At 33.3% G+C, this 19,902-nt stretch overlaps 1 protein-coding gene across 3 annotated transcripts in view; it reads right to left on the bottom strand.

Moving 5' to 3' along the window:
- Positions 1-19,902, bottom strand: part of DMXL1 (Dmx like 1) — a 148,984-nt gene that overhangs the window by 114,670 nt on the left and 14,412 nt on the right. For all 3 annotated transcript variants that reach the window (XM_053910559.1, XM_053910552.1, XM_053910558.1), the window contains exons 2-5: positions 16,796-16,921; positions 12,062-12,133; positions 8,057-8,135; positions 2,174-2,306 (exon numbers count right to left, since the gene is read on the bottom strand). In XM_053910559.1, coding sequence (XP_053766534.1) covers positions 2,174-2,306; positions 8,057-8,135; positions 12,062-12,133; positions 16,796-16,921 — 410 coding nt within the window. The remainder of the gene's footprint in view (positions 1-2,173; positions 2,307-8,056; positions 8,136-12,061; positions 12,134-16,795; positions 16,922-19,902) is intronic.

The following is a 19,902-nucleotide window of genomic DNA, read 5'->3' as shown; positions in this document are numbered from 1 at the left end:
AAACAAACCAACTCAGATAAATTATTAGTATGTCTAGTCCAAGTTATTACTGTATACTCTGATCTTGATTTAACTTAAAATTCTTCTCTCCCAAATTACATGAAATACATTTCAAATTCACAGTTTAACCCATGGGAGCTCCTTATGAGATCTGCAGTGAAGGCAATATGACACTTTGCTGCTTCCTTCTTCCCAATTTTCTATGAAAGACCCAAACAAAGCTATAGCCCTTTCCAAAGAACTATCTTTGCAAAATCCTATCCCCTTTTCATGTGTTAACCCTTTTTAATACCCATGGTCTAGTTGAGGGGTGTAAAATACATGGAACCAGCTCCTTTGAAATTTCCTTTGTAAATTCTATATGTAGCAGGTCTGTGTTACTCTCACTTTGGTATCTGATATGTATCTTATTATTGCTTCATATAAAACTGGCCCAGGAAGAAGGGCATTTAACATCCTGCCATACCAGTTTACCAGTTATTGTCTATCTCCCCTCATCTGTTCACTGCTATATCCCAAGCACTTTTACCACTGCTTGGAACATGATAAGCACACAAAAAATATTTGTTGAACTAATGAATAAAACTTAAAATTGCTATTAAAGGGTATGAAAAAAATTAAGCCTGCCAATTACTACTTCCAAATTGCTCTCCAGAAAGATAATACCAACTGCACTCCCTTATTAACAGTATATGGAAGCAGCTGTTTCTCCAAACACTCACTAGTAATAGGTGTTAGTCACCCTCTTTCTGCACATTTTACATTTTTTGATTTCAAGTGAAGTTGCTCAACTCTTAACATGTTTATTATTCATATGTACTACTGTTTAAATTTTTTCTCTTCATTGTCCATTTTTGTTCACCATTGAGATATTGGTTCCTTTTAAATGAATTTTAAGACCTCGGTTTTAAAAAGGCATTAACCCAAAATTGCAAATATTTCCTCTCAAGTTTTTGTTTCTTTTCCTTATGGTCTTTTTGATTTACATACATTTTTTTTAAAGTTATCCATTTTTTCCTTTCCCTTCCTTTCCCTTGCCTTCTGCTTCCTTTCCTTTCCATTTCTAGTTTTGGTGTCATACTTTAGAAGGTCTTTCCCTGACTCTATAGCAATAGAATATAAATAACAGATGTTATCCATATATGTAATTTTAAATTTCTCAGTAGCCAAATTTTAAAAAGTAAAAAGAAACAGGTGAATTTAATTATATTTAAGCTAATATATCAAAATATTATCATTTCAACAAATAAACAATAAAAAATATAGGGTACTTTGCATTCTTTTCTTTGTGCTAAGTTTTTGAAATTCAGTGTATTTTATACTTACAGCACATTTTAATTTGGACTAGCTGCATATGAAGTGCTCAACAGTGATGTGTGGCTAGTTGCTACCATACTGGATGTTGTAGCTCTAAAATATGAAAATTCACCTACATATTTTCTTCTAATATTTGTTTCATTGTATAGAAATTCATTTTTTCCTTCCATTGACATTTATTTTGGTGCCAGATATGAAACAGACTCTACCTTCATTTTCTCCCCCAGAGCTAGCAAGTTTGCCCCATTGATGTAAAATGTCATCTTATATTATTGAATCTCCATGTGTAATTGGGCCTATTCCTGAATCCTAATCGGTCTGTTCTTATACGAACAACAAACTGCTTGATCAGCTGTAGCTTTAGAATTCATTTTTCTATACTAGATGTCTTTGTTCCTTTTTCCTTTCAGAATTTTCCCACATTTGACCTGTTAAGTGAAGTTTAGAACTATGCTCAAAAGTAGAAATTCCAAAGGGATTTTGACAAAAAGTATGTTTAAAATATAGATTACTTTGGAAAAAATACCTCTTCACAATAGAAAAACTTTAATTCAAAACCATGAAAGGTGTTTCTGTCTCTCTCCTTTTGTACAATTTAGCAAGTTCTATTTAATGATCTTCGTGGAGGCTTTAAACATTTCTTAGGGTTTTTTTTCATAGTTGTTTTATTTAACAAGTTAAAAAAATGAATATATAGAACATGGAAAATGGTAAATCCTCTGTATATAGGAAAAGGCTTGCAACAAATTAAAAATCAACACTTTTTATGTTAGTGTGGCTTTACACAAACTAAAATGCATTATAATGAACCACATGGAACAGGTTTGTCAATTTAATCCTCTAATTAATTGCTTACTTGCAATGCCAAATGCATCTCCAATCCCCAAAGTTAAGATCTTTTCTATCTGGATTTTCATCTTCGATTGGCTTTTCCAAGTTAGCACTGGACCAGAGTTGCAAACAGCTAGAACCAGTTAAAAGACGACTGCCTAAAAATATATATATGTTATTCACCATTTATTACTTAGGTATTTAATTAGTGAGTTAAGTTACATATTCAATAATTTCATATAATACTATAAAGATAAAACAATTTCTAAAAAAATTCAAATAACACAAAGATTAGGGGAGTAAAGTATTTTAATTTTGTTGAAGCAGCTTGGGAGGAAAGAGATTTCATAATCTCTCATTCAACAAACATTTAATGAACATCTTTATAAACGGCATTGTGTTAGGCATGGAGGATACAATGACAAATACAACACTGTCCTTTTTCATAATGAGTTTACATTCCAGTGGAGAAATATTATGAACAGATGCATGAAGACAAGAAAGTTCAAATTACTCCCAACAATGGCTTGTAATGTGGGATGGATAAGAAATAAGATGCATAGAAGACCTGGAGATCTAAATAAGGTTGGGAAAAAATCTGAGCTCAGGTTATGAAACATTTTTGACATTCATAAGGACTTTGGTGTTTGTTATTGGTACTTGGGAGTTAAAGGCTTTTAAGGGTGGGGAGACAGTTTACATAAGTGGATATGTATTTTAGAACAAAAGGTCTCAATGTGAGGGAGGAATATCAATAGAGTCTTGACCAGGCCTGTGAACCTCCATTCACTGAGATGTGCAAAAGTTGTATACATAGTGTGTGCATTTTTCTAAAGAGATAATACACAATTTTCACCATACGATGAGTACTTTCAAAGATTCCAGTACTCAAAGAAGTATTTTCCATTCTAGAAAATAATGAATTTCCATTCTAGAGAATAACTCCAACGAAGGAGAAAATTAGGGAAAACATAAGACAGAGAAACCTGGTTAACCCACTGTAATAATACTGATGGGAAATAAGGAGGATCTGAGTCAGATATTAAAGTAAGAAGCAAGGATTTGAAAGCCATTTGAAAAGCAATCATTTCAAGGCTTAACACCAACTAAAAAACAGAAACATAAAATAGGCTTCAAGGATACATTTTTTAACTTTATAATTTGGGTAGAAGATTATGCTATCATCCAAACAAAGAAGATAAAAGAGGAGATGCGATTTTGGCCAATAAAGTATTCACATTCGCAATTAAGGACTATGGATTGGTGTCTCTCTAAAAACATCCCTCTATTTCAAAAGGAAAGGGGTTCTGAGGCAAAATACCGACTTTGGATCAGAAATCCCTGTTTTTAATTCCCAAATAAGTCATTTAATTAGCCATGTGAATTGATCTATTTGGGCAACATTTGACCCATAATTTTCTCATCTATAAAATTAAAAATTTGTATAGAGTTGTGGTAAGGATTATCTATAATATGTATAATCTATTGGGTTGGCCAAAAAGTCTGTTACGGTTTTTACTGTAACATAAAAGACACATTTTCATTTTCACCAATAACTTTATTGACCTGGATATTTTGAGTATTTTGCTTATCTCCCATGTGGTAGAACACTGACTGCTCTCAATTAATGTCTAAATTTGATCACTATCAATTTTAGCCAGTCTACCTGACCTTGAAGCATTGTTCAGCTAGAAATCTGCAGCACGAAACTTGACAAACAACTTGTGACATATTTGATCAGTCACAGTACCTTCTCCATATATTACACAAATTACACATATTATTACACATAATATTACACATAATATATTACACATATATTACACAAATCTTTTTTTGCATTTCAGTTGTGTTTTTATCTTTCTTGAAATAAGAAAGCATGATATGCTGAAAATGTTGTGTTTCTTCCATCTTTAATATTAAAATGGCTACACAAATATTCATTAATTTTGATTTTTTTTAATACACTGATATGACAGTTATTGTGATACAAGGTAACAAAAATGTTTTGAATAAAGTTAAAGACAACTAAGAGCTACTAGAGCCATCTTCTGGAAAAAAAAACAAATTTTTTGGCCAACCCAATATTTAGCACAGGCTAGGCACTTAGCAGAAGCTCAATAAATAGTAGAATCTAAGTGGAAAGCCTCACAGGCAGATAAAAACAGCCCAGAGAGTAATAATGAGACATTCCACTTAAATAGGGTTACTATTCCACTGTTTAGCTTACAGAAAAATCATCTTTTTTTGAGATATAATTGGTATATTACATAATATTAGTTTCAGGTGTATAATATAATAATTCCGTATTGGTATATATGGGAAATGATCACCACAATAAATCCAGCTAACATCCATCACCTTGCATGGTTATAAATTTTTTCCTTATGATGAGAATTTTTAAGATGTACTCTCTTAACAACTTGCAAACATATAATATAGTATTATTAACTATAGTTACTGTGCTATCTATAAATTACATCCCCAGGGCTTATTTATTCTATAACTGGAAGTCATTATTCTTTGTACCTTCACCTACTTTGGCCACTCTCCATCTCTGGCAACCACCAATCTGTTCTCCGTACTTACGAGTTTGATTTGTACAAGTTTTCTTTGACATAAACTGAAAATAAAATTATCCCATGAAAGGTTAAGAACTTAACACTAAATACAAAATAATTAACCCCAGGTATGGAATGAAAGAAAAGTAGGTAACATATGGCATAAAACATACTGATTTGAACGCAAAGCACAGAAGTATGGATACTGAAATAGGGAAAAAATAATAAAAAGCCTATGAGCAGAAATCTTATGATTAAGCAAGATGCAATAGTGGGTTTAGAGACAACACAAAAACACTACAGTTTATTAGTATCATCTGAAAAAAATTTCTTTGTATCTCAAGACCTGGCAAATAGATATGTGAATACTGATCAAACCCCAAATACTACTATTTTATATAAAATAATTATAATCTTTTTATAAATAATTATAAATTTCATTTGAAAAAGTAATAATTATACTAATAATTCCCAAGTACTTATTATAGCTATAATCTATTCCCTAATTGAATTCTAAATTTTGAACCTTCCAGTATTAAAAAGAAAAAAATAAACTTTTATGTGAATTTTAACTCAATTACAGTTAAAAAAGATAATGGTCATAAGCTGTTGTCAAGTGCTACTACGTACGTTAAAAATAAGTAATTATCTTTTAATACTACTCTGTAATGATGATTTTAGAGGAATTTAACATTAATACTAATATTAGTACTAACAGACCACAGGTACAAAAATTCCAAACAACTGCTATGTCATTACTTAAAAAAAAATCACTCAATTCAAATATTAAATGTTTTTATTGCAGTTAATAAGACACTTCAAGTAGCCAGTTCACTTGCTAACAATAACAATATTTCTATGGGACTTTATGACTTACCAAATACTTTCATATATATTGCCACATCTGACCATTAAAAAACTATTTTGTCAATTAGATATCTTAATTTACAAGTGAGTTAACCATTCTTGATCTCTTAAATACTGTGTTTATGATCATAAAACTTATAGTCAAACATGTGAAGATTGAGAGCTTACTATATGATGAGTCCCTAAAGACAACTAAATAAAATACTGAGTAAAATAGAATCTTGTCCCTTGTCTAATCAATAAGATAAACCATGTAGACAAATAATTACAATAGATTGTAGTGCCATAACAGAGTAACTGTAATTTATCATCCAAATAGAACACTTGTGAGAGTAGAAGGTAACACAATTAATAATCACATGAGGACAACAGGCATAAACTGGGACATAAGTCACCCTATTCACAATAGAGTTATATACAAAGTGATATATACAAAATTCAATCCCAAATTTGAACCCAGATCTGACCTCTTTTCATTGTATGCATAGAATAAACATGTAGGTTACCAGCAAGTAAACATCAATCTTACAATCTCATGAGGAGAAACATTTTAAAACATTGTGTGATTTTCTAAAAAATAATCTCAAGTGGAATTCCTGCTGCTGAACTATGGGGGCCTGCTGGGGACTACCATAGCGACAAATATGTTTAGAAGGCTGAGGTCCAAGGACATTTTTGCCAGCTATAAGTGGGGTCTCCAGAACCAGAGGGCACACACAGCTGTTAAGCTTGAAGGTGTTTATGTTCAAGATGTCTAGGCAAGGGATGTGTTTTTGTGTACAAAGAGAAGCACAACACAGTGACTCCTGGTGGCAAACAGAACAAGACCAGAGTAATCCGGGGAAAGGTACCTTGTGCTTATGGAAACAGTGGCATGGTTTGTACAAAATTCCAAAGCAACTATCCCACTGTGGCCATTAGACACCGAATCTGTGTAGCGCTGTATTCCTCCAGGATTTAAACTTAATTGAAAAATAAATAAATAAAATGAACTTGTTTTATTGAAAAAAAAAAAAGCCCTCAAAGATAATCTCTTCTTTTATAAAATAATTCCCAAAGATTGTGAAATTTGTGCTCTGAATTAACATTTTTTCTCAACTATTTCAAAATGTAAACTGTTTTATCTATCTAAACTGATGGACTTCTGATTCTATGTTCCAAAGATAACTTCTTTCTTATATTCTAGATCAGCGATTTTCAACTGGTGTGCCATAAGAATTTTTAGAACATGCAACACCTGACAATTTAGTCAGGGGCACTCACCTCTTTTCCCTTAGATTGTCAAATTGAAAGATGACAACAGCCAACACAACAGCTGTCCGGTGTGAATGAATCAAAATTATACCTATTTTTTTGTTGAGATTGTCAAAATATATAGTATATTCTTCTTCGGTGGGCCACAGAATTTTAATAATTAGCTTGTGTGCCATGAGATAAAATAGGTTGAAAATCACTGTTCTAGATTCAAATTTCTAATTATCTGCTGGATATTGCTATATCATGTGCAAGCATCTCAAATTCCACACATCCAAACAAAACCTATATCTACTCTCTCTAACTCTTGTATATTACTCTTCTTCTTGTGGTAACAAATATCTGCAAAGTCGTGTGAAATCTGGTTGCCAAGTAATGTCAATTCTATTGCCTAAATACATTTCATATTCATGTACTCCTTCCTTATTCATTCAATATTAATTGATACCTATTATTATGTTAAAGGCACTGAAACAAGTTCTTATTTATAATTTAGACTATCGTAAAGGCATATTTCCCAAAAGGTAATTATAATGATAAATAACATAATATTTATTGTCCTGTTTCCCTTCCCTCCAATCCTTCTCTCTGCTACCAGAACACTCTTGCAAACCACTTGTCACTAGCTACTTTCAAAAACCTGTAATATTTTAAGACAATTAAAAGAATTAAATTCAAATCCCTTACCATGACTTTAAAGGCCTTCTATAATATGCTGGAATATTATATCCTAATCACCAGATTCACTCCAGTCTCAATGAAATACTAATCACTATTAGAATCTATCTTACACTTTTCTTTGTGCTTTTGCTCATTGTGGTAGATTGGTAAAAATGGCTTTGGGATGGTTTTTAAATGCAGAAGTAAATTACTGGCACATATACACATTAACACTTCTTAGAATTCTCTTCTTTTCCCCTCCTACTTCTATGCCCACACTCATTGTTAAATGTATCTACTCTCAGGTCAAAGGCTCCTCTTCGATTAAACTTTGACTCTCCAAGAGAGAATTAGTACGACCTTCTTGAAACGATAGGTATTCCTCCTACAGCGGATACTGTTACAGGGCATCTTCATTTCACCATATGCTCTAAAAGAACGCAATCTGTTTTATTACTATTGTGTTCCCCACAATCTCACACAGACCAGGACTGAAATATATAAAAGTAATAAAATAACCTAGGAAAGGGATATTTCATTGCAGTTAATCCTGTTTCTATTCTTACCTGCGGGATCCCAAGTTATATTGTGTGCTATTGATTCCAGAAAAAACTGACCACTTTTCTGCCATTGATTATATAATTCCTAAAATTAAAAAAAAGAGGGTCATTTATCCAAATTATTATTGCTATCTTTTTTCTAACAAATAATATGTTCATTATTATTACTGTTAATAATACATGCAGTCATTTATTTTTTTAGGTATAATTGACCATGCTGTCATTTTTAAGGAGAAACTGTTCAATTCTATCCAGAAAAATAAGGAATATGTGATGGAAAAGATTAGGGAGAGAATATCCATTCCTGGGGCTCCAAAAATCTGTATTATTTTTAAACAACCAATAAGTATATGCCACCTTGGACAATACTGTTAGTGACCTCAGACCTTTAAATTACTTTATTATTATTGTTACAAATACTTAATTTTAAATATGTCTGTGTCTCTGCTACTTAAGGCTTTCTTCTCTTTTAATGTTTCACCCTTACCAGAGATATGGTATGTGTGAAAAATCAGAACAAGAGATGTAACACCTGTAATAATGTATAATTAAAATCTTTTCATTCCTTAAAGGAATAGTTTTCAACTTTTTTTTACCTGAAAACCAGTAAGAAATATATGTTGCACTGTGACCCAGAATACACATAACATACACATAACTGCAATCATAAGTAATCTACCCTTATTACATGAGGTACTCTAACATTTTTTATTCTATTTCATTTTATTTTACTTTCATATTGTAGCCTATGAAGATGATTTCACAAACCTTTATTAGACTGAGACCCATAAACACTCTCTTAATGTGAGATAGCCAACCTATCAGGATGCTCACAGAAATGGTTGAGTATGGTTGCAAAAGAGGAAAAAGTAAAAGCTATGAAAAGTGAGTTACAGAAAAATGTATAGGGAACCAACAGTGACAGGAAGGAAACTGGGACTCAAATCAGTGGTTTGACCAGAAGGAAGAAATAAACATTCTATGAGAACAGAAGGAAGAAACAAGATTCAAAAACGTGAGGAGAGGCTTAGGAACCTACGGGACAACTTTAAACGTTCCAACATCCGAATCATAGGAGTGCCAGAAGGAGAAAAGAAAGAGCAAGAAATCAAAAACTTATTTCAAAAAATAATAGAGAACTTCTCTAATCTGGCAAAGGAAATAGAATTCCAGAAGTCCAGGAAGCTCAGAGAGTCCCAAAGAAGTTGGACCCAAGGAAGCACACACCAAGGCACATCATAATTACATTACCCAAGATTAAAGATAAGGAGAGAATCTTAAAAGCAGCAAGAAAAAAAGAGAAAGTTACCTACAAAGGAAGTTCCCATAAGACTGTCAGCTGATTTCTCAAAAGAAACGTTATAGGCAAGAAAGGGCTGGAAAGAAGTATTCCAAGTCATGAAAAGGAAGGACCTACATCCAAGATTACTCTATCCAGCAAAGCTATCACTTAGAATGAAAGGGCAGATAAAGTCCTTCCCAGATAAGGTCAAGTTAAAGGACTTCCTCATCACCAAGCCCTTATTATATGAAATGTTAAAGGGACTTATCTAAGGAAAAGAAAAAGTTCAAATACTATGAAGAGTAAAATGACAACAAACTCACAACTATCAACAACTGAACCTAAAAAAACAAAAACAAACTAAGCAACAACTAGAACAGGAACAGAATCACAGAAATGGAGATTACATGGAGGGTTATCAGTGGGGAGGGGTGGTGGAAGAATGCAGGAAAAGGAACAGGGAATAAGAAGCATAAATGGTAGGTACAAAATAGACATGGGGAGGTTCAGAATAGTATGGGAAATGTAGAAGCTAAAGAACTTATATGTACAACCCACAGACATGAACTGGGGTGTGGGGAGAATGTAGGTGGGAGGGGGCAAACTGGAGGGGATTGAAGGGGGGGAAATGGGACAACTATAATAACATAATCAATAAAATACATTTTTAAAAAAACACTCAATGTAGTGATTCTCATATTTTAGTACAAGAATGTACAGTAGCCTGGATGTTTATCAAAAATTAAGATTTCCAAGACCCTTATCCAAAGGTTCAGCCTCAAAAGGTCAAGATGGGGCACAGGAATCTGCACTTTAAACCAACACCCCAGATGATTTTGACACAGATGGCCTGCAGAATATGATTTCATATAAAACACCACCTTGCAGGAATGGCTCTCAATCAAATACATATCAGAACCCTGTCTAGAAGTAGACGTACAAGTGTCTACACACAACCCCACACCAGATAAAGAAATCCCCAGGGCAGGAACTGGACACATGTATCAACTACTGATTGTGAACAGTAAGTACTTCCAATGAAGAACCACTGTCTTAAAAGAATATTCCAGAATGTACATAGAAATGGAAACAACATCTTTTTTATGAGGATCTAAAGATTCTCTGAAACTGTGTCCTGGAATAACAGATTTGGGGTGCCTTCCAAGTCTATGATTTTTCCAACTAATCCAGTTTTCCCATTATTTATCAAGCTTTTTTTTTACCATCTCTCCAAAGTCTTCTTAATGAGTTTTTGACACTATTATATCAAAATATTATATAACAAGAACAAATAGGCAACTGGAAAAATCTCAATTCTACCCTTACTAATACAAGCATTTTATTATAACACACAGATTTGTTAAAAGTTAATTATTTAATTTAACAAATATATTGTGTATTATTGTTCTGAGTGAAGTGACCACCTTTAAAATTTATTTTTAGTACTGTCAGTTACTAATTTGTAAGGCTACAAGAGCCTCTAATAATGGATTAAGTAATGTATAACCATAAAGATCAGGGGAGAACTGTGGACTCCCCTTCCATAAATTTAAAAATGAGTATCAATCCAGAGAAAATATTTTTCATTAATACAACTCAGAAAAAATAATGCTCACACCTAGGAATCAATAAAGCTGGTTTTATTCTTAGTTCTATGGCTCAATAGCTGTTTTATAGGTCAAGTCACACTTCTTCTTGGACCTCTGCTGCCTTATTTATAAAGAAGGAAATAACAGCTGCAAAACTAAATCAGAGGAAGTATGTAAGATCTAATGAGTGAAGTGAAAAATGAAAACTACTAAAAGATATATAAAGGCATATCTATTATTAAAACAAGGTAATTCCTTACATTTAACGGATTTCAATATAATCTATCATGTTATCCTTGCAATAGACCATGCTGCATGAATAAATAGTAACCAATTTCAAAATTGAGCAAAGAGTCTCATAAAACTCCCTGTTTAGACTTAAATACTTAAAAAGCAGCAGAGAAACCCCAGTCCTCTGACTCCTAATGAATGTTCTTTGGACTACACTACACTGATATTCTTTCATATGGTTTAAATTTCTAGTTTAATCTTCAGTGGAGATGGGTAAAACGACCTGGTTTGCCTGCTATATTTAAAAGCATTAAAGCACCCAAGAAATCTACTACATAACTTCAATATTTATCAACTACAGTTTTAACCAGCTTTCATACCTATTCCTGAATATAAAATGTCTTTATTAAAAAAAATTCACTGGCCTGTTAACAATTATATTGCATGATATAATAAGGACAAGAAAATAGGTCCTGGAGGTATGTTAACACCTGCAATTAAAACCTGTAACTGTAAGAAGAAACTACTTATGGCTGAAAAACTATATAAAAGTAGATCATAAAAGTGAAGAAGTGCCACATATGACTAGACAATGGTGTTTGCACTAGCAATAACTTTATTATAACTGCCAAACTTAAAATTGTTGACTCTTCAAATACAAAAGAAAAAATGTCAGGAAAAAATAAAAATATTTCAAGACAATTCATTGGCACAATTTAGTTTAACTGAATTTCAATAAAAGATTTAAATATTTTTAACATAAAAGTGGTATTTAACATTTATCTTTAATTAGTGTATAATTTATACTGATTTATTTAATGATCACTGATTTTTTTGTATTCTAAAAAATAACATCTTTTAATACTCAAGACATTTCAATTCCTAAAAGGAAAATAGTAAGTTACTGACCGAATTTTTCTTTTGCTTCGGTAGTTTAACTGGTTCAAAAACAGAGATAATATTTCCATACGATGCTGCAATCTTAAAAAAAAAAAACAAGAAAGAAAAATTATGGATATGTTAACATACTTATGAATCAAAAGAGCAAAAGAGAAATGAATAGTGTAACTTAAAATATGCCCACATGTGCAATTTCAGGCACCAATATTTGAGAATGTCAGTTTTATTTATTTATTTATTTATTTAATTTATTTTTATTGTTGTTCAAGTATAGTTGTCTGCCTTTTTCCCCCCACCCCAGCCCTTCCCACCTCCCTCCCCCATTTCCACCCCCCCACCGCATTGTTATTGTCCATGTGTCCTTTATAATTGTTCCTACAAACCCTTCACCCTTTTCCCCTGAAATTCCCTCTCCTCTCCCCTCTGATCACTGTCAGCCTGTTCTCAATTTCAGTGGCTTTGGCTATATTTTGCTTGCTTGCTTGTTTTGTTGATTAGGTTCCTGTTAAAGGTGAGATCATATGGTATTTGTCCCTCACTGCCTGGCTTATTTTGCTTAGCATAATGCTTTCCAGTTCCATCCATGCTGTAGCAAAGGATAGGAGCTCCTTCTTTCTCTCTGCTGCATAGTATTGCATTGTGTAAATGTACCATAGTTTTTTGATCCACTCATTTATTGATGGGCACTTAGGTTGCTTCCAGCCTTGGTAAATTGTGCTGCTATGAACATTGGGGTGCATAGGTTCTTTTGGATCAGTGTTTCAGGGTTCTTAGGATATAATCCTAGCAGTGGAATTGCTGGTTCAAAAGGCAGTTCCATTTTTAGTTTTTTGAGGAAATTCCATACTGTTTTCCATAGTGGTTGCACCAGTCTGCATTCCCACCAACAGTGCACTAGGGTAGCCTTTTCTCCACATCCTCTCCAACATTCATTTGCTGCTTTGTTTCTGATGTCCATTCTGACCGGTGTGAGGTGGTATCTCACTGTGGTTTTAATTTGTGTCTCTCTGATGGCTAATGATACTGAGCATCTTTTTATATGTCTCTGGACCCTCTGTATGTCCTTCTTGGAGAAGTGTCTGTTCAAGTCCTTTGCCCATTTTTTAATTGGGTTGTTTGTCTTTCTGGAGTGGAATCGTGTGAGTTCTTTATATATGTTGGAGATCAGGCCCTTGTCTGAGGTATCATTGGCAAATATGTTTTCCCATACTGTTGGTTCTCTTTTTATTTTAATGCTGTTTTCTTTAGCTATGCAGAAGCTTTTTATTTTGATGAGGTCCCATTTGTTTATTCTTTCCTTTATGTCCCTTGCTTTAGGGGATATGTCTGTGAGGATGTTGCTGTGTGGAATGTCTGAGATTTTCCTGTCAAAACTTTCCTCTAGGACTTTTATGGTGTTACAATTTACATTGAAGTCTTTTATCCACCTTGAATTTACTTTTGTGTATGGTGTAAGTTGGTGATCAAGTTTCATTTTTTTGCACGTAGCTGTCCAAATCTCCCAACACCATTTGTTGAAGAGGCTGTTTTTGCTCCATTTTATGCTCCTGCCTCCTTTGTCAAATATTAATTGACTATAGAGACCTGGGTTTATTTCTGAGCTTTCTGTTATGTTCCATTGGTCTGTCTGTCTGTTTTTATGCCACCATAAAAACAAGGTGGTTTTTAAAGACCACCACCATGTCTGGATCAGAATCCCAATATACTCCGTCAGTTACTGTGTAACTAGCAAGCTAATCTTTCTGAACCATAGTGTCTCAATCTATATTTATAATATGTATATACTATCTTCCTAAGATAATTATTTTGATTATTGAAATAACATTTGTAAAATACTTATTATAGCATTATAAGATTCACAGTAAATATTAATTCCCTTCTCACAGAAGAATATGTATTGATGTATTCCTTGTCAAGGATAAAATTTGACAAGACTTGAAAATCAGTTTTTGGCCCTGGTGCACTAGCTCAGTTGGTTGGAGTGTTGTCCTGTGCACCAAAGGGTTGCATGTTAGATTCCCAGTCAGGGTACACACCTAAGTTGCAGGTTTGATCCCAGGTCAGGGAACATACAGGAGACAACCAACTGATGTTTCTCTTTCACATAGATGTCTGTCTATCTGTTTCTCTCTCTCTCTCTCTGCCATTCTTTCCCTCTCTCCCCAACCCCCCTTCCTCACTCTCTAAAATCAATAAACATATCCTCAGATGAGGATTAAAGAAATATCAGGTTTTAGGTTATCAGTCCTCAAAGCTGACAATTCTGTGAGTGTATATTTAACTTTTTAAAAATAAAACTTAGATATGTTGTTTGTGAACTCTCTAAGGAGTGTGTTTAATATTCCATTTTATTTGAGTATGGTTAAAATTTACTATTCAAATCAATGGAGCATAACCCTTTTTGGATCTGTTTTATAAGGTAGCTATCACTAAAGTTTGAGAGTGTCACAAATGAAGAACATTGAAATACCAGAAGATAGATAAAATGAATGAATGAATCAGGGATAAAAATAAGAATATATAATCTAGCGAAGGGAGGTAAGGAACGAAAATATAACATACATAAGGGAAAAATCTTTCAATGGATACATTAAGTGTTCTGAGGAATTCTTAGGATATAGAATCATCTGCACTGAGTTGGTCTGGGAGGGAGTGTTTAGACTGGGCCTTTAAAGCAGGGGTGTCAAACTCATTTTCACCAGGGGCCACATCAGCCTCACGGTTGCCTTCAAAGGGCCGAATATAATTTTAGGACTGTATAAATGTAACCACTCCTTAACAGATAAGCAAGAGTTCAGCGCTGTGCCAGGTAGAAACAAGGTGCCGGGCGGGATAAAACAAGGTGGAGGGTCGGATTCGGTCCACGGGCCTTGTGTTTGCCATCTGGGCTTTAACGTATAGGTAGTATTTCTTCAAAAGACAGTAAATATTCAATTTTAGAAATAAGGCATAATATGAACACAAGTGTGAAGACTGAAAAATGCACTTTATGTTTGGAGGGGCCGACCACCAGCCAAGCTAGAATAGTGTTCTTTACAACAAAATAAGGAACTTGAAGCCAAAAAGGCAGATTTGAGCCAGTCGTACTGGGCCCCATGACCAAGGTGAACAGTTGGAACTTTCCCAAGGTAATGGTAAGCTAAAAATGTTTTTAAGCAAGTGAATACAAGATAAATGCTGATGAATTTTCCCAGGAAAATTAATCTGGTACTACTACAAAGAAAAAAACAATAATGATAACATACTGAATGACGCCTACAGTATCAAGAAGCATTCACTTCTTAAAGGCAAACAGAAATCCCCATATACTCGAACCTACAAAATTTTCTTCCTGATACCTTAGGAATCATTTCATTATACTGATAATAGTAAACAAACAAACAAAAAAAAACCCTGCCTTTTATCAGAATGATTATAAAACCAAGTAACTTCTTCATTTTAACTTGAACTTCATGTAATATTGCCACAAAAAGATAACTCATATTAGAAATTATTAAAATTAGATTTCCAATATTAACCAGCCCTATGTGTGTCTAGATGGTATTAATACAAGCGAGTTTTTATACAGTATTGAAGATTATGGAACTATAAAGGTAGAAGATCAAACAAACTTGAAGAAAAAAAAACATGTGAATAATTTTTGGCATTCCATAATAAATATCATTTTGTAGTACAGTGAGAATGAAAGGAGTGAACAAAAGAAAGACAGGTGATAGACACTTGTAACTATATTAAAGGAAGGGAGACCCAGGAGTAACAAAAAGAGTGATCAACAACTAGGTAAAGACTGCAAGAATCAAAATTCATTTTACCATGAGTTTCTTTAAACTAGGTCCCAAGAAAGAACTTTTCAGACTGTAAGGTCTATTAGAAATTATTAGATTTTTAAAAAAGCATTAGGTCTACTTAGGTACCTCACACAAAATATTCTGGTAGAACCATAGAGTCAAAAAAAGTATTGAAATATCTAGCAAAAAAAATTTAATAGATTTGTAAAGTTCATCCTAGTTTAGCCCCTAAGGAGCCAACCTAGGTCTTGCCACCTATTATATGATACTATATTAAGCTATATACTATGCTACCTACTAGTTATGACCCTCCCAATTCTGGTCTATATAGAACTGTATTTAACCTGATATAGCATCACATGCCCTTTCTTTCATTGTTGCTGTTTTGCTTTCAAGGTTACATTTTACTTTTTATATGCAAACAGGAGTACAGATAAAAATTTTCATTTTTCTTATACACTTGCAACAAATTAACAAAAAATTATAGACTTTAGAAGAGTTTATCTTCATTTTAGTACAAAATTTATCCAGAAGTTACAAGGAGACAACCATCTGCAGACAAAAAAATGACTCTAACAAATAACTTCTCTTCAGTAGTTTATTTGTAAATAGGTGGAAAACTATTGTCATTCCTGTCCTTAGACCCAATCAATTTTTAAATAAGTAAGCTTTATACTTTTTATATAGATAGTAAGTATTAAAGTTCATTGTCAACTCATAGAGAATAGTATACTTTATTTCAAAATTATATAAGAATAGAATTCGTGAAAATCTCAAAGATACATATAAGGGAACCAGGGATTTTGTTCTCTATGGTGCATGTAAGGAGCCAAAGAAATCTGTAGCCACATTATCCTTGAAACAAAGCAAGTCTCTAATTCAATAGGAAATATACTTCAGAAACCATCCTGGCATAAACCATATTCAAAACAAATCTCATTATAAGATTACAAACCTTGCCTTGTTGCATTGAACAGTCTACACATCCTACTTGAATATTTCCATGTTTAGCTCCTGGGATTATTTGTAGTCTTTCAAAATCACTTCCCAGTATAACAATGTCACATCCAGATGCGTAAGCCTGGAAACAAAAGGGAACAAAATAAACTAAAAGTGATAAAATTGTCAAGAAAATATTTGCCATGTAAAATACTGGCATTAAATATTACATTTTAAAAGATTAAGTTTGAGTTCTTTTTTAAAAACATGTATTATTTAAGAATGTTTCCTTTGCCTCTCATATACAGTCGCATCAGCAAATTCAATCAATCCCATCTGCACAAAATATAGCAATTCTATTCACTTCTTCCTTCTCCCCTAAGCTCATCTCTTTCCTGCACTATTTATAGTCTGACTGCTTCCATTGTTGCTTCCCTCTAATTTCTTTCCATACAAAGACAAAAGTGATCTTTTAAAAATGTTTATTACACCAAGTAATTTTTCCTGCTTAAACACCTTCAATAGTTTCTTGGAATGAAATCCCAATTCCTTACCATCCTTACCATGATCAATGCCCTAAATGACTGTCCTAATTCTCCAAAACCTCTCAAGGTTCTCTTTCCTCCCCTCAATTGGCTCCTGGCCCTATATTGCCCTTCTTTCTGTTCCTTAGGCATATCAATCTTTTCCACTTGGAGGTGGTTTATCTACCTTTTATCTGCCTGGTCTTTGTCCAGCTAGTTTCTTTTCAACATTCAGGTCTCAGCTCTTGACCTACCCTCCCGCCCCCCACCTCCTATACCCTCCCCTTCTCTTTCTCTTTCTCTCCTTCCTTTCCATCACATTACTATTAATTTTCTTTGTAGCATATATCATAATTTGTAGCATATATCATAATATATTTCTTATTATCCATTTCTATTACTGGATATTAAGTTCCAAGACAAAAAGGTAGGATTTGAGTTTATATTGTTCTGTGCTTCAGCAGCCAATTCTAACTGAAGGGCCTGCTTTATAAATACCTATGGAATAAACAAAATATTTAATTTAATTTTACAAAGACAGCCACCATAACCAAACAAAAGGGTATATAGTTCAAGGCTTGTTACACCAAGTATTTTAGAGCTCTTTTTGACTTTACAATGAGCAGAATTCTTCCACTTCTTTTTGTGTTCTTTTCCATACCTTCCTAGATCACAGGAGTTTCTTCTATTACAGGGTACATGACTGTCCTAAAATTCATGTATTATAGGTCAGCATACAGACTAACAGTGATAATAAAACATCTATCACAAACTACTTTCTATCCACATAAGTTCTTGAAGTTTCAATAATTTTTTTCTTGTCATTTTTGCACATACACATATACCTTACTTAATGTAAAAAGTATTATACTTAATATATACAGTATGTCTTTAATTTCTAACAACCCAAAATGGTCCTGTACACAGCTACCAGAAGTATTAAAAAGGGTCTTGAGAGAACATACAAATAAATCTGCTTACATTACAGAGAAGAAAATGATGCCTAAATAGGTTGACATAACTTCTTAGTGGCAGAGTAAGCTTCAGACCCTGATCTCTTGATTCTCGATCTAGTGTTACTTCTATGGCACCACAAAGACTTCCCTAGTTAATCATGATTGCCTGGAATTTTCCTAAAAGAAATTAGGGATAATCAAGTCTGGTTCCACTAGGGTCACTTAGTGAAAAAAATTGGCTCAGTAAACAAATTAAAAGAAAAATCTCATGATGGCCTGTTCACCTATACACATGTCCACAATAGGATCATAAGGCTTGTCACAAGATTATTAGCAAGAATAAGCTCCAAAAAACTAATTTATTTCAAGAAAATTTTTCATTCAGAATACTCTAAATATCTTAATAGTTTAGAAACTGATTTTTTCAGTATTAAATTTTGATCAATACTGATTGTCACGGTTTTCCCAAAATAGTGTTTTAAATTTTGAATGTTTACAATTTATATATCCTCTTCATTATATATTAAAAGTCTTCATAATTTTGCTTTCCTTTGGTTATACCTGAAATTATCTACCTACTTTCAGATATTGTGTTGTAATTATTTTTGTCAACAGTCACGACTCTCAACTTTCCAGAATTAAGTCTACATTAATCCTGTAGTACCTCACAGTTATTGTTGAATACAAGTATTAAACATTTGTAGAGTTGAAAAATGGAAAATTCTCTCAGAAATACACATAGCCCTATAGAGAGGAAGATGCCAACTTACAATACAATTAACCCTTGATCACAAAAGACTTACCCATTCTGGATTACCCTTGTTCTTTTGCTGCTGCTGTATTATCACTTGACTTTTGTCATTTATATTGTCATTTGACTTTTCCTCAGTGACAGTACTACAAGGCACAAAGATGTCTCTAGTTTTAGTAAACTTTAAATAAATGAAAATTACTGGTCTTCATCTGGAATATCTCTCATTCAATCCTTACTTTCATCTCTCAGACTTATAACTAATACAGGTAATAAACTGAGCATGCTGAGCATATTTAGGTGCTCTTAAGTTGGGTACATATATATTTATAAAGTTTATGTCTTCTTGATAAATTCTTCCCTTAAGGATTATGAAGTGACATTCTCTGTCTCTTTTTATGGTCTTTGTTTGAAATCTATTTTGTCTGATACCAGTATTGCTATGCCAGCTTTTTTTTCCTGTCCATTTGCTTGAAATTTTTTTTTCCAGCCCTTCACTTGCAGGTTGTTTAGGTCTTTGTGTTCTGAGGTAGGTATCTTGTAGGCAGCGTATGTGCAGCTCACGTTTTGTTATCCATTCAGGTACCCTACGTCTTTTGATTGGAGCATTTAATCTATTTACATTTAGGTTATTATTGATAGGTACTTATTCATTGCCATTTTTCCCCTTTGTACCTGTGTTCCTTTCTCCCTCACTCTTCTTCATCTTCGTAACGCAGTCCCTTTAGTATGTCTTGCAATGCTGGTTTGGTAGAGGTGTATTCTTTTAGCCTTTTTTTCTCTGAGAAATTTCTATTTTTGCCTTCCATTTTAAATGAGAGACTTGATGAGTAGAGTGGATTTGGTTGCAGGCCTTTGCTTTTCATTACTTGGAATAGTTCTTGCTATTCAT

This window comes from Desmodus rotundus, chromosome 1 (genome assembly GCF_022682495.2).
Source record: "Desmodus rotundus isolate HL8 chromosome 1, HLdesRot8A.1, whole genome shotgun sequence".
Classification (NCBI taxonomy): domain Eukaryota; kingdom Metazoa; phylum Chordata; class Mammalia; order Chiroptera; family Phyllostomidae; genus Desmodus; species Desmodus rotundus.
Note: the sequence above shows the minus strand (reverse complement) of the source record. Positions and strands in the feature narration are given on the sequence as shown.